At 47.1% G+C, this 13478-nt stretch overlaps 1 protein-coding gene and 1 long non-coding RNA gene across 3 annotated transcripts in view; one reads left to right on the plus strand and one right to left on the minus strand.

Annotated features, from left to right (window-relative positions):
* The window catches only part of LOC103535761 (charged multivesicular body protein 3), a 37108-nt gene that overhangs the window by 4590 nt on the left and 19040 nt on the right, over positions 1-13478 (minus strand). The window contains exons 1-3 of one of the 2 annotated variants that reach the window (XM_030450416.1): positions 9455-9558; positions 4468-4528; positions 163-342 (exon numbers count right to left, since the gene is read on the minus strand). In XM_030450416.1, coding sequence (XP_030306276.1) covers positions 163-342; positions 4468-4528; positions 9455-9499 — 286 coding nt within the window. In that variant the 5' untranslated portion in view covers positions 9500-9558. Of the gene's footprint in view, positions 1-162; positions 343-4467; positions 4529-9454; positions 9559-13478 lie in introns of those variants that run through there. The other variant, XM_030450417.1, reaches the window with a different exon arrangement.
* Positions 9744-11467, plus strand: LOC115598306. Its single transcript, XR_003987557.1, has 2 exons — positions 9744-10140; positions 10805-11467. It is a non-coding gene; the product is annotated as an uncharacterized LOC115598306 (long non-coding RNA).

Here is a 13478-nt window from a genome sequence, read left to right on the forward strand (position 1 = left end):
GCAACTGCCCTGGGTCCTGCATCCCACTGGGATCAGCTGCCTTGCACAAGAGTGAGTCTGCTTACCAATTCCATGCTCTGCCTACACCTTGTTTCTGAAACTGGAAACTCAGACCTCACCTCTAATGCTAGAGGAGTCATTGTGACCAGGAGTTGTTCTTACCAAGCTGGTTCTTCATCCCCATGAGCACAGAGTTCATGTGAGCTTTGGATGCATAGAGTTTGCCCACAGCCTTTCGGGAGCGGACCAGCTCCTTGGCCAGGATCACACACACATCCTTCTGACCCTTTTTGGCAGCATCCTTTATGGATCTCTTCACCTTCTCCTCTTCTCTTTGGATATCTGAGCACAGAAAAACAGTAGTGACAAGCTGTTAAGGATGTGGAAGAGAAACCAGTTATTTGTTGGGGTGTATATTTAATGCAAAGAATAACTTCTGCTCTATGTCAGACAACTCCCACTGTTACTCAAAGACCTTTTTCGAGGCAGATTTACATGTTGGATAATTAATTCAACTAAATATTACGAGGGAAATTCTCATTACTAAACATCCAGCTCTGCAACGTCCTTCACAGTGAAGATTATTGTAAAGGACTGCCCAGGAACAGCACTGCATAAAGCTGAGCTGACTAAGATTAATTATCAAGAAGCAAAAAAGATCTGATAAGAAGAACAGAGCACTCTGAGATGCCCACTTGACTTACAATTTCAGAATAATTTCCTATTAAACTGGCTTGGTATAAATGTAGATGAGTACATACACACATATATAAATGTGCACACACAGTTTAAGACTACTGTACTGACTTGTTGTTACAAAATTACCTCTTCTGTGCTCATCACCAGAGAGCCCCACTCCACCAAGAGGGAAAACTTGTCACAAGGAGTTGGAAACTCGTAGTCTCAGATGATCTGCATGCACTGCATTTTACCAGCAAAAATACTTGTCAGACTACATTCAAAGCTTCATCTTCAAGTGAACCTGAGGGCTACCATAGGTAAAACTGTCCTCACTGTTTCTGAATCTCTAGAATGTTGTGGGGTTCTTCCTGAAAAAAAGGGTTCTGAGAAATTGTGGAGGGCTGATCTCTCAGAGGCTGGAAAATTTTAGACCTACACTATCTTTAAAAAGAAAGCATAACAACTTATCTGATGCATTTGCAAGGGTGTTTCCACAACTGTGAGTTACTTAGAACCACAAATTTGTTAACTACTGCCAAAAAAATTCTTCATCCTTACAGAGAGACTTAATTATTCCCACTGTCAGACTCAACCCACTGGGCCTCAACCAGATACCTCAGTAAGTCTGTGCTCATCCTTGAGTTTCTACTGCTCAAACTCTCAACACACGTGCTCAGGTGTTCCCATAACTTGGCAAATTCAAATTATAAGCTGGTTGGTGCCAAAGCTCTGGATAATTTATCAGCAAAAATGAGTGTGCTGGTAAATGGTTTGATAAAATGGCCTGCCCAAACTCTCCTGGTACCCAGCTTCATTCAACAGCTTTTCATAAGAGCATGCTGGAGATGGAATAATAAGGACCAAACAGTTGGATTTGAAATGTTATACACTAAATAGGGTTCCTTAAATAACATAGGTTTCTTCAGCAAATCTGATGTGACTGTTCATATGTTTGCCTTGTCAGAAAACCCTGGCTGTGTACAGCAGAAGCCAAGTACCTCAAAAATCTCACACTAAGAAATGCTGAAGCAGTGAGGGGCTGTAACAACTCTCTTCCTTTTCCAGACTCAGCAATAACTTAGTGCCTGATGAAATCTGAGTCTGCAAAAGCATTAACCTAAAGTAAATAAAGAATTTGGACAGTAAGAATTAAGAGTTGAATGAAATTACCACAAGAACAACTATTCCTAGCAAAGGTTTTGTTTGAGTCTTTTGGTTTATCCCTGACAGAAATTATATGTAGGCAAGAATCAGAAGTTGCCCTTTTTATAAAAACAAAGGCATCAAAAGGTACACTTTTTGACATAAGCCAACTTGGAGCCTTAGACACAGCTCTCATGAGGGAGTTAATGACCCCTGTGCTCAGGATGAATCATTCATTGTCATTCCATGGCCTCTTTCTCCTAAAGGACTGCAGAAATCTGTAGGATCATATTAAGAAAAACATACTTCTTGCTGCTTCCTCACTATCTGCAGAAATGTCACAAGCTTGAAGACATCTGTCTGTCAGAGGAGTGAGCTGAGCCCCAGCACCTCCTAGAAGAGGTGAAAAACAGCTGAAGTGCTGCAGCAAAAACCAGAAAGCACCAGGAGTACTCCAGCAGCCCTGAGGAATTACAACATTCACTTTCTCAGGCTGGAAACAACCACAAGCATTTGTGTTACTACACCCAAACCAGGGTAGTGGGGCCCCACACTCCAGTGAATGCTTTTTCACTTGCAAGAGGAACTGCTGAATAGGAGATTAGTGGCATAAAACATGCAAGTCATTCAGCTCCATCTTGGAAGGGCAATGCCAGCAATGCACCTCTAGTCAGCCAAAGTCACTGCACTGGATCCCCTCCACAGCACCAAGCCCTACAGAGGCACAGAGAAGTTCAAAGCACCTGCAGGGAGGACTCACAAACTCAGTTTAGCACAGAATTACTGTGTTATTCCACCTGTATTAACTTGAAAAAAAATCAGTTCTGAAGTCACAAGGATCACCTTTCGTTTCTTTGAGCCTTCCAAGCTCTCAAAAGCAACCCACACCAAATATAAATCATAACAGCAAGAGTCCAACAACAGATGGTTTGAACCAGCATGTTGCTGTATCAGGCACTGCAAGGACTGGGTGAGCAAAGCCTTGGAGTGGTCCAAGCCCACTCAGTTCATCTTGGGTGGATCCAAGTTTTGCTGTATCAAAACTCATCCAGCTCAGCCTTTTCCAGGGAAACTAAGGTTCCAGTTCAGCATCCAATGATTGCAGCTATTTCCTCTGCAAGTTTCAACTGAAACACAAAAATATGGCAAAATCCAACTGCAATGGGTAATTTTTTTGAAAAAATAGAACTTTTAAGTGGCTTGTGACTGTCATCTTTGAGCAGCAACCTGCTGGCCTGGTAGATGTCCAGCAGAACCACACAGTTTCAGAGCTAACACTTGGCAAGATGTGAAACCCTGCACAATATGGGCTTTACAAAGATATCCTGGACTTTATTTAAATGGGAATGATCAGAACAGCAGATGGTTGGTGGTTAGTCTAACCTCTTACATGCTGAACTGTATTGCTTCTAAAGTAACACTCTGAAATGCACACACAGACATGTTTAGAGTTGTTGCAATAATTAGATTTATATCCATGTTAAAACATCAGACTGCCACATAACCCAATATCTACAAAGACCATAAGAAGTATTATGGCATTAATACAGGTTAAAGAAACCCAAAATTTCAAGAAACCATCAATAGTTCCACTCCTGGGGAAGATGCAACCCCTAAACATGGTGAGCTGAAAAGATCAGCCACATCTCAGCCACTCTGTGCCTCATACAGCCACACAAAGTGCCTTGGAGAAGCCATAAAAATTCACAAGCATAATAATTCACAAGCAGAATGAACATTACTGTACATCAGCTTTCCTGGAAGAGGCATAAACCCTGCTCTCATTTTAGAGCTGAGGACAAAGACAGACTTTGTATTGCATGAGTATCTCCCTCCAACCAACTCCTATAAATCTACACGTGGGAGAAGACATGAATCCTGCCAGCTTATTCCAGAGGCATGGGGCTGGGGAGGAAAGGGGGATTGTGTTCCTTGAGTCACCCAGAACAGGCACATGCCTAAAACCAGGAGCTGACACAAAACATAACATTCTTTACCAGCACATCCTATACGCCAAACCTAAGGGCAGGGTAGAAGACCCTGAGGAAACCAGAACCTGTCCCAAACCTGTTTTCAGGTTCTGGGGAGGTGGAAAGATGAGAGAACAAGAAACTGAACTAGCAGCATTGTAATAATTAGCACAAAAGCTTTTCAGAAGTGTAATGCCCAGAATTTAAGAGCAAAACACCCACTGAGAAAAGTTGCTGGGTTTTTTTTTCCTCTTTTTTTGCAATTTACCCAAGCTGCCAACAAGCTACTCCTGTTCAGTACATGCACTTCATGCCAGCACATATCTATTGAACTTTCCACACATGGAATTACATACCACGTGGATATTATTCATTGAATCTATGTGGGTGGGGTTCTGGATATCAAGTTTAATTCATCAAATAGGATGGTAAAGCATTACTGGAAGCCTAAAATAATCAGGTTCATTGGAAAATTTAACTCAGAGAACTTCATAGTGACATCCTGTTCTAACACAGACAAGGCTGACCCCAGGATCACATCTGTCTTCCTTCATTCCAGATGCAAGAGAGTACCCTGGGCTATTAGATTTCACAGCCTTCCCCCCAGTTGAAGCAAAAAACCTTGAAGGCAGACAGGGAATGGAAAAACAAGAGATGAGACATAAGTACAAACCTCTGATCTGTCTATCAATCACTCTCATTTCTTTCCTTATCTTCAAGGACCATTCATTGACCTTAAAAAGAAAAAGTGAGGGTTACTTGAAATTCCAACTTTAAAATTGTGCTTTTATACTTTCATGTAACTTAACCATTCAGTATCAAAAGAAGAACTTCAAAATGCACAAGCTTGAAATTAGGAGTGAGGTTTAAATATTTCATTATTCAAATTTTTAAAAATTGCAGTAATACCACCAATGATTATACTCTTCTTAACATTCAGAGGGTCAAGGAGGATGTCATGTGAGGCAGAGACACTCACTGCCTGGCTGACTCTTCTGTGCAGAGGGAACTTCCTGCAGGGGATTTCAGCATAAGATAGAAACTTTGGCATGGCATAACAGCACTGAGTGTGACTCTACCTGTTCCTGTCAGAAGAAACTTCAGGAGGTCTCCAAGCCAACCTCCTACTCAAAGCATGACCAAGCTCAGAGTTCAGACAGGTTGCTTGGGGTCTCATCCATCAAGTTTTGACACTGTGTGAGGGCTTCAAAGATGCTCAGGGTGTCTGTTCCAGCACTTAAATCACTCTAGTGGTGAGGAACCTTGTTTATGTTCAATTCAAAGTTCTCCTCTGGCCACCTGTGGCTGGAATCCCTTCCCTGTCCCTGGGCACACCTGAGAAGTACCTGGCAATAGCTGGACTAAAGCCCCATTAGGCAGCAAAAGGCTTTAGATCCCTGCCCCTTCACCTTCTCTTCTCCAAGCTAAAGTGAGCCCAGTTCCCTCAGCCTCTCTTCCTGTGTCATGGGTTCCAGTCCTCCACCAACTAGGTGGCTCTCAGCCTCACTGTGCCCAGTTTCTAGATGCCCTTCTTGAACTGGAAGCCCAAACCAGGGCAGTTTTGTAGATGTGACCTGATTAATGCTGAATGCAGCAGTGTAACTGGACAGCCATTTTCCTCAACTTGATGATTACACTTCACAAACACAGCCCACTTTGCCCTCACTGCCCAAGCTGCACTGATGCTCCTTATCTGCAGGAAGCTCAGGTCCTCTCCTGCAGAGAGCCAGACCCAGGCTGCACATCCCTACATGCAGGGATGGTTGTAGGGGGGTTCAACCACAGTGACCTGCAGCCAAAACACAGTCAAATCACAGATTCCCTCCTAGGACCCATCAAGCTCTTTCTGTTCCAGCCCTCCTGGCTCCCCCAGCACATCACTTGCCCCAGCCACCCCTCTGGGGAAGTGGAGACATTAGACAGGAATTAGCTGCCAGGTATCAGGGCAAATACAGAAGCAGAGATGGGTTGTGACACACCAGAACCAAGAATCAGGTGAAAATCCCAGCACAGGAACAGAGTGTCAAATGCTGGTGGGGCTCTGGGGCTGTTACCAGCAGCAGTTCCAAAAGCTCACCCTAAGTATTGGGCTGGGATCCCCTCACACATTGGCCACTCAAGAAGTCAAGCTGGCTGGATGAATAGATTTGCATGAAAACCACCCTGATTTTTATGTGAATTTTAACTGAAATTAAAAGCTTCATCTATGTGAATAAACTTTATAACAGAAATGTAGTAAGAACACTCCTCAGTGCATGAGTCCAGCAGAGCACAACAGATTCTTTTCAATAAAACAGACTTTTACTGATCTCAAGAGAAATGCTCTCAGTCAGGATGAACAATACTGTGCTTTGACTACAGACAAGAAGCACCACTCGAGTTGTCCTAGGACACAATCCACTGAAAAAAAATCCAATGCCCAGCAGAGTTCTGTGCACATACATCAGGGGTGTGCTGTAGTGAAATGAGGCAACCAGGTGCCACTAATTGCCAGGGAGTGAGCATGAGCTTGTGTTAAGCCCACCTGTGCTTGATTAGGGTTGGCCCCCACTGCACATGAACAGGACCAGGGGGCCAACAAGCTCATGCCACTCCCTGGGAATTAGTGGCACCTGGTTGCCTCATTTCACTACAGTGTGCAAAAGTTTTGAAGGATTTTCAGAGAGTGTTTGAATCTTTAGTTGAATTCTGGTTTATTACCAGAATTGGGTCTGGTTAATATTTCCAGAGGGGAACAAAAAAAACAAACCAGCCCTTGCCAGACCAACTGCAGCCTTCCTTCTTGTTCTTCAGAACAAAGCAGAAAATTTCACATGGATTCACCCCTCACCTTGGAAAGAGGCTAAGAAGGTCTCTCTGTAGGGTGTTCCTGCACTAGATGGAGTGCAGAGGGGAGAGAGACTGTCACTGAGTTGGGGCTGGCCAACTGCCAGCTCTCACATGTAACATCTCCTAGGGATTTGCTTGTACCCTAGAACAAATCAGCATTCAGCATCTACAAGCACAACTGGCAACTGTCAAATGAACTGCAGCAGGATTCACAGATCCTGTCCCTGATGCACAATCCAGCACAAAGACAGCATTAAACCACAACTGGCTGAGCTGCCATGACCCAGGACAGCAGGAAACTCTCTACAACTCTCTCACTCTCTACAACTCCCTGAAAGGAGGTTGGAGCCAGGGGGGGTTGGTCTCTTTTCCCAGGCAACTCTCAGCAAGACAAGAGGGCAGGGTCTCAAGTTGTGCCAGGGGAGGTTTAGGTTGGAGATTAGAAAGAATTTCTCTATGGAGAGGGTGATCAGGCATTGGAATGGGCTGCCCAGGGAAGTAGTGGATTCTCCGTGTCTGGAGATATTTCAAAAGAGACTGGATGTGGCACTGAGTGCCATGGGCTGGGAACTGCAGTGGGAGTGGATCAAGGGTTGGACTCGATCTCTGAGGTCCCTTCCAACCCAGCCAATTCTATGATTCTTTGGTAGCTCATCCCTAGCATTGCCCAGGAATAAACTGCTCCCTGCAACTGTCCTCATCAAGGCAGAACTGGGCACTTCTGCATTCCCTGGTTTTCCCAGTGATCACTACCACTTTTGGGTATAAAAGGAGAAGGAATTGCCACTGACTCTGATCTAGACTGCTGAGTGCTTCCACCTCCACAAGGCACAGCAATTTGTTGAGCAGTCAAGAAGCTGTAGCCTGGATCTCACACAGGAATCAAACCACGGGACAATGCAGAGGTTGCAAAGCTGGGAACAGAAGCACTTTGGTAAATTAAGGAAGGTTAATTACCCCCAGCACAACCCCATGCTGATGAGGGAAGCTGTTCTGCTTCCAGCTGGGACACAAACAAACCCATCATCCCCACAGCACCACACCACACCAGTCAGCAGCCCAAACACTAACCTGAAATAAACCACTCCAGCTGCACTGGAGGAAAACACCTTTTCAGCTCAAACAATCAAGATGTGGCACTGAATGTACAGCAAACCCCTGGCTTTAGGCAGGCTGAAAAGCATCACCAGCCCTTTACCAGCACTGGAGACATTTGCCTTGTATGACTCAGCCAGTAAATTCCTGACAGAGACAGTAAATTCCATGGACAGAGAGCAAGCTCACTGCTGTCACACAGATCTCAACCCCTTCCCATCATCAGCTCTCTCCTGTGGTGCTCAGGTTGTGCTCTCCAGCCCCACTCAGGGACAGTGCCTTGTGTGCAGCTGCTGGCAGACATGAGGCAAGCAGTGCTGTTTCCTCACCAGCTAGAAAGGAGAAATAACACCTTCTTCCTTCTACAGCTGCACAGTCAAGATACAAGAGAAAAAAAAAAGGAATTCCTTGCTGTTTCTGGGTGTCTCAATATTGCTGTTACAGTCTGAGAAGTCATCATGCCAACCTGCTACCCAAGAGCATGCTCAGGATGGAAAAACGACCTTGGGTGTTTCTCCCTACAATTCAGGCACCTTTGGTTTCTAGCACTTTTCAGGCTTTTCTGCCAACAGGTCCAAGATGACCCCTGGTCACACTGTGTTACTGAAAAACACAACAAGCTGGTCAGTTATGGAAAGGGACACAGCAGCTAAATGACAAGAACCACATCCTGCAGGTCAGAGGGTTGTCAGCTGCTTTATCCCACCACCGGCAGCTGCAGTCTCCAAACCCCAACTCTCTGTGGTACCTTCCAACACTGCTCAGGAACAGAGGAAACTACAACCAGCCTGCACGGTGCTCTGACACAAGCAGAGAAAGAAAGGGAAGCAATACACTATCACAAATATATTCCTCATCTCATGCTATCATCCAACAAGTGACAGCTACACCCTCTTCCCCTGGGACCTGGCTGCTGCAGAGTGGCAGGGAATATCTGTGACAGTGCAACTCTTCTAAACCTTCAATTGCAGTGTCTGTCACCTTTTCCCTGTTGCTTTCTTAGTAATGTATTTGATCTTTCCCTCCACCAAACAGCAGATGTTTTTAATTAACACTTCAACAGTGACTTGGGAAAGGCAGCAATGAAACCCATCAGGATCCTGATTATTTCATTCCACTGTGACATCAGGAATCCAGAAAGCAGAAGCAGGGCTTATACAGTTAGCCTGCAGCCTCAAAAACAACCCCCTAGACCCCACGTTTCACCTATTGATATCTTGTTAAGACTGCCTTAGCAACAGGAGCTCGAAGCAGCCAACACAGCCACAGAAATTACAGAAGACAGCAAACACCAAGCTAAAAATGGAGGAGCCACCCAAGACCACACCCCCCAGGCCGTATCGCTCCTCTGACTACAACTTTTGGGGCCCTGAGAGCCCCCCACAAGTCCTTGGGCACCCCCAGGGTGCAGGAGGGCCCCGGCAGCGGGCCGAGCCCGTTAAGAAGCGAAGTCACCGAGCGCGGGTGCCACGAACCCGTCTCAGGACAGAGCACGAGGGCTCCTCAGGGGCTGCCGAGGCCCAGACACCGCAGCGATACCCCGGGACCGAGCTCAAACCCCTCTTTTCCTTGGTCCCAGGGTCCCGGCCCGGGGTCTGTCAGGCGAGGCCTCTCCCGACACCGCGGATCCTCCGCCGCCGCCATGGCAACGCCACGCACGGACACCGTTACCCCCGAGACACAAACCCCCTTCTCCGCCACCTCCCGGCCTCGGCCTCCCCCTCCCGGGGCCTCACCAGCTCCTTGGGCGGCTTCTCGGGGGTCTTCCCGAACAGACCCATGGCGGCCGCCGCCTCCCGCCGCCGGCACTTCCGGGTTCCCCTCCCCGCCCGCTGCCCGGGGCGGCTTCTACCCACTGCGCATGCGCCGACAGCCCCGCCCTGTGTTCGCGCATGCGCATTTCTGAGCACCGCTCCCCGCCGGTACTGCGCCTGTCGATGGAGTGGGCGGGGCCATGAAAGCTCCGCCCCCCGCCCCGCCCCGCACGGGGGTCCCGGGGGGGCGTGGGTAGGGGCGCAGCGGCGCTTCACGCGGCCCCGCGCCTCTCCACACGGCCCCGCAGCGCTGCACACGGCCCCACAGCGCCTCAGCCCCCCCCCCCTGAGGGCTTCGAGTCCTCACACGGCCCTGTGGGAGCCCAGAGGAGGCTGCGGGGCTGTGTGTGTGGGGAGTTAACAGGGATTTAACGAGGCCAAGTCCTGCACTTGGGCCGTAACAACCCCGTGCAACCTTGTAGTCATAGGGAAAAGCGGCTGGAAAGCTGCCCGCCAGCAAAGGAGTTGGGATATGGGTCAACAGGGAGCTTAATACGAGGCGGCAGTGTGCCCAGGTGGCCAAGAAAGCAAACAGCATCCTGGCTTCTGTCAGCAACGGTGTGGCTAGCAGGACTGGGATAATGATGGTGCCCCTGTACCTGGCACTGGTGAGTGGTGTGTTCGGTTTTGGGGCACTCACAAGGAGGATGAGGTGCTGGAGTGTGTCCAGAAGAAGGCAGCAAACCTAAGGGAGAGTCTAGAGCACAAGTTAAACAAGAAACAGCTGAGGCATCTGGGGTTATTAAGCCTGCAGAAAAGGAGGCTGAGGGGAGACCTTGCAGGTATCTGTAGAGAGGTTGTAGGCAGGTGGATATTTGGGTCTTCTCACAAATAAGAAGTGACAAGAGGAAATGGCCTCAAATTGTGGAAGGGGAGATTTACATTGGCTGTTAAAAATTCCTACTGAAAGGATTGTCAGGCACTGGTACAGACTGCCATGAGAAGTAGTGAAGTCACCATCCCTGGAAGATTTAAGACAGGCAGATGTTTTACCGAGTGACATGGCTTAGTGGTGGATGTGGCATGCTAGATTAACAGTTGAACTCCATCCTAAGGGTTTTTACCAACCAAAACTTTCCTATGATTTATGATTTGACCAAGGTGCAATATTGACTGCCAGGGCACGTTCTTGGAGTGAATTACACTGTCAGGAGTCAACAGGACATCACCACCTGCCCTCCCCATCACACGGATTGCAGGAAAGCAAAGTATTTATGAAATCTGTTTGTGCAGGAGGTGGCTCAAACGAGATTCCATCTCTTTCTTCTGCAGCCCATGGAAGACCTGCAGGAGATCCAAGGGCAAAGAGAAGTGGCTGCTGTCACGTTGCCTGCCCTGTCTTTAGCTGCCAAGGCTCTTCTGGAGATGCCTCACCAGCAAGGTCTGGCTCATCTTTACTCTCCACCATCCTCTCTGCAGCAAAGGGCTGCTGTCCTGGCCAAAATTAATGGACAGCTTGGAGCTACCCTGCTGAGTGCTGTGGGGTGAGCTCTGGCAAGTCATTCTTTCTCCTCGTGCCCCGATGCACAAGATGAGCCACAGAGGACCAGAAATAATCACAGATGCATAGAAACAGTGCAGAAGCTTAAGGAGAAGAAGGTGCCATTAGCTTAATCTAACTGTAATACCTTACAATTATACTTACCCTCGTTATTTAATTCCCAGAGAAAGATATCTTAATAAGAGTTACAAAAGCTTACAGTTCACCTTTCTCTTCTTTCCTTCCAAAAGCTAATGCAGAACAAGGACAGATGTAAATATGCTTTGGAAAGGAGAGCTCTAATTTTGGACTGGGTACCAGCAGTGGAAAAGCCAGTGTAACAAAAGAGTAATTGCTGAAAGTGAGACTGGCAGAGACCTTCAGAGATTATCTGAATCCACTCTCTTAACAGCAGAGCAAACCCCCAATTGGCCTCATTAAACCTATTGACACGAGTAACCTCAGATCAATCATTTGACATTTTTTGTTTACAGTTGTCTGCCAGCTTTCAGGCATGCAGAGAGTAAAACATTGCTCCAAGAACCCTTTGCTGCATCTCTGTTAACTCAAAGACACTTTACACATACCAGCACCACCCAGCCCAGAGAGGCAAACCAAGTGAAGGGTGAAACTGCTGCCCTTGCTGCAGGCACAGCCTTTGCTCCATTCTCCAAATTCTAACCTGTCAACACTTTGGGTAAGGGCTGTCTGAGATTCTGCACTCTGTAAAAACCAATCCTGTTTGGATGCCTCTGCTGCTACTGACACGAGCATTTCATAAAAATAAATACATCCAACTGCTTTTCCCTTTCCTGCTGGGACTGCCAATACACTACACCAGCTGCTGTAGATTTTGAAACAAATGCATTGCCAGGAACTGGATCACAACAATTTATATAACCCAAGCTAAGGGACTCGGGGGGATGGAACCTTTAGTCACAGCTACCAACCGGTCATAATTATCTGCTCATATGGATGTGCTCTCTGCACCTCTCCTGCTAATTAAACGGTAGTTTCTGTCATTCATCAAAAGAATTGGAGAGAAACCGAGGTCATTAAAGCAAGTCTTCATCTGAAACAGGTGTGCACAACTGCTTGCAAATAAGGCTGAAGCTGTGCACAGGAGCTGCCCCGGGCTCAGGCTTTGCCTCAGGTCAGCTGTCAGCAGCACAGTGCCCGCAGGACGCGGCGTTGCCGAGGTACCAGCACAGAGCTCCAGGGCACTGTGATACAGCCAGTTTGCTTCTATCCTTCAGTACATCAGCTACAGCCTTCTTCATTTGCACGACAGTTTTCCCTCCTTTTCCCTTTTTGAGGTGGCAAGACTCAGTTCAGAGCAGGTTTCAAGACATTTCCAGAGACAACCCCAGCTGCTTACAAGAAGCACATGGTCTAAGTGTCACACTGCTGCACAAACTGGACACAAATGCCTTTGCCCTCATTATGCCTCTCCACAGCTCTGCTGTGACTGTAATGACAGATAAAGGGCACATACTCACAGGCCTCAACTGGAATAAAAATAACTTTCTGTACTGCAGCATATTTGGTGATATTATGCCCCTTCTGTCCCACCCCTTGCTTCAGCACTGCAAAAGAAGGAATGAAATTACAGAGGAAAAAGTACTCACAATTAAAAACAGCTCCTCCAATAATTCGGAGAATGTTCTCTTGGGAGGACACCTGGAGACTGGAGGGATAAAACATTTGTTATTAAAAAAAGTGCCCAGTTACCCTGGGCACAGATAAACCAAGGCAACAGCTTTGTGAGCACCCAGCTCCCTGTGAAGACACAGAGAGATGGATCCTAACTGCAAGAGGAACATCTGTTTACATTTCCTATTATCACCTTCATTTAATTATCCTCCTTTCCACATGGGCAAGAAATAGGAAAGCAATAAAACAGATTACTGGTGGAGGTCATTGCTAGGCCACTCTCCATCATCTTCAGTAAGTCATGGGTAACAGGAGAGGTGCCTGAGGACTGGAGAATAGCAAATGTCACTCCAGTCTACAAAAAGGGCAAAAAGGAGGACCCGGGTAACTATAGACCGGTCAGCCTCACCTCCATCCCTGGAAAGGTGATGGAACAACTTGTTCTTGTCGCTATCTCCAGGCATATCAAGGACATGGGGGTCATCAAGAGCAGTCAGCATGGTTTTATCAAGGGTAAATCATGTTTGACTAACCTCATAGCCTTCTATGAGGAAATTACTAGGTGGATAGATGATGGAAGAGCGGTAGATGTGGTTTATCTTGATTTCAGTAAAGCATTTGACACCGTCTCTCACAGCATCCTTGTAGATAAGTTGACCAAGTGTGGGTTTGGTGATCAGGTAGTGAGGTGGATCAGGAACTGGTTGAAAGGAAGGAGTCAGAGAGTTGTAGTCAATGGGGCAGAATCTGGTTGGAGGTGTGTGACTAGTGGAGTCCCTCAGGGGTCGGTACTGGGACCAGTGTTGTTCAATA

The sequence above is a fragment of the Calypte anna genome, chromosome 4B (assembly GCF_003957555.1).
Source record: "Calypte anna isolate BGI_N300 chromosome 4B, bCalAnn1_v1.p, whole genome shotgun sequence".
Taxonomy (NCBI): Eukaryota; Metazoa; Chordata; class Aves; order Apodiformes; family Trochilidae; genus Calypte; species Calypte anna.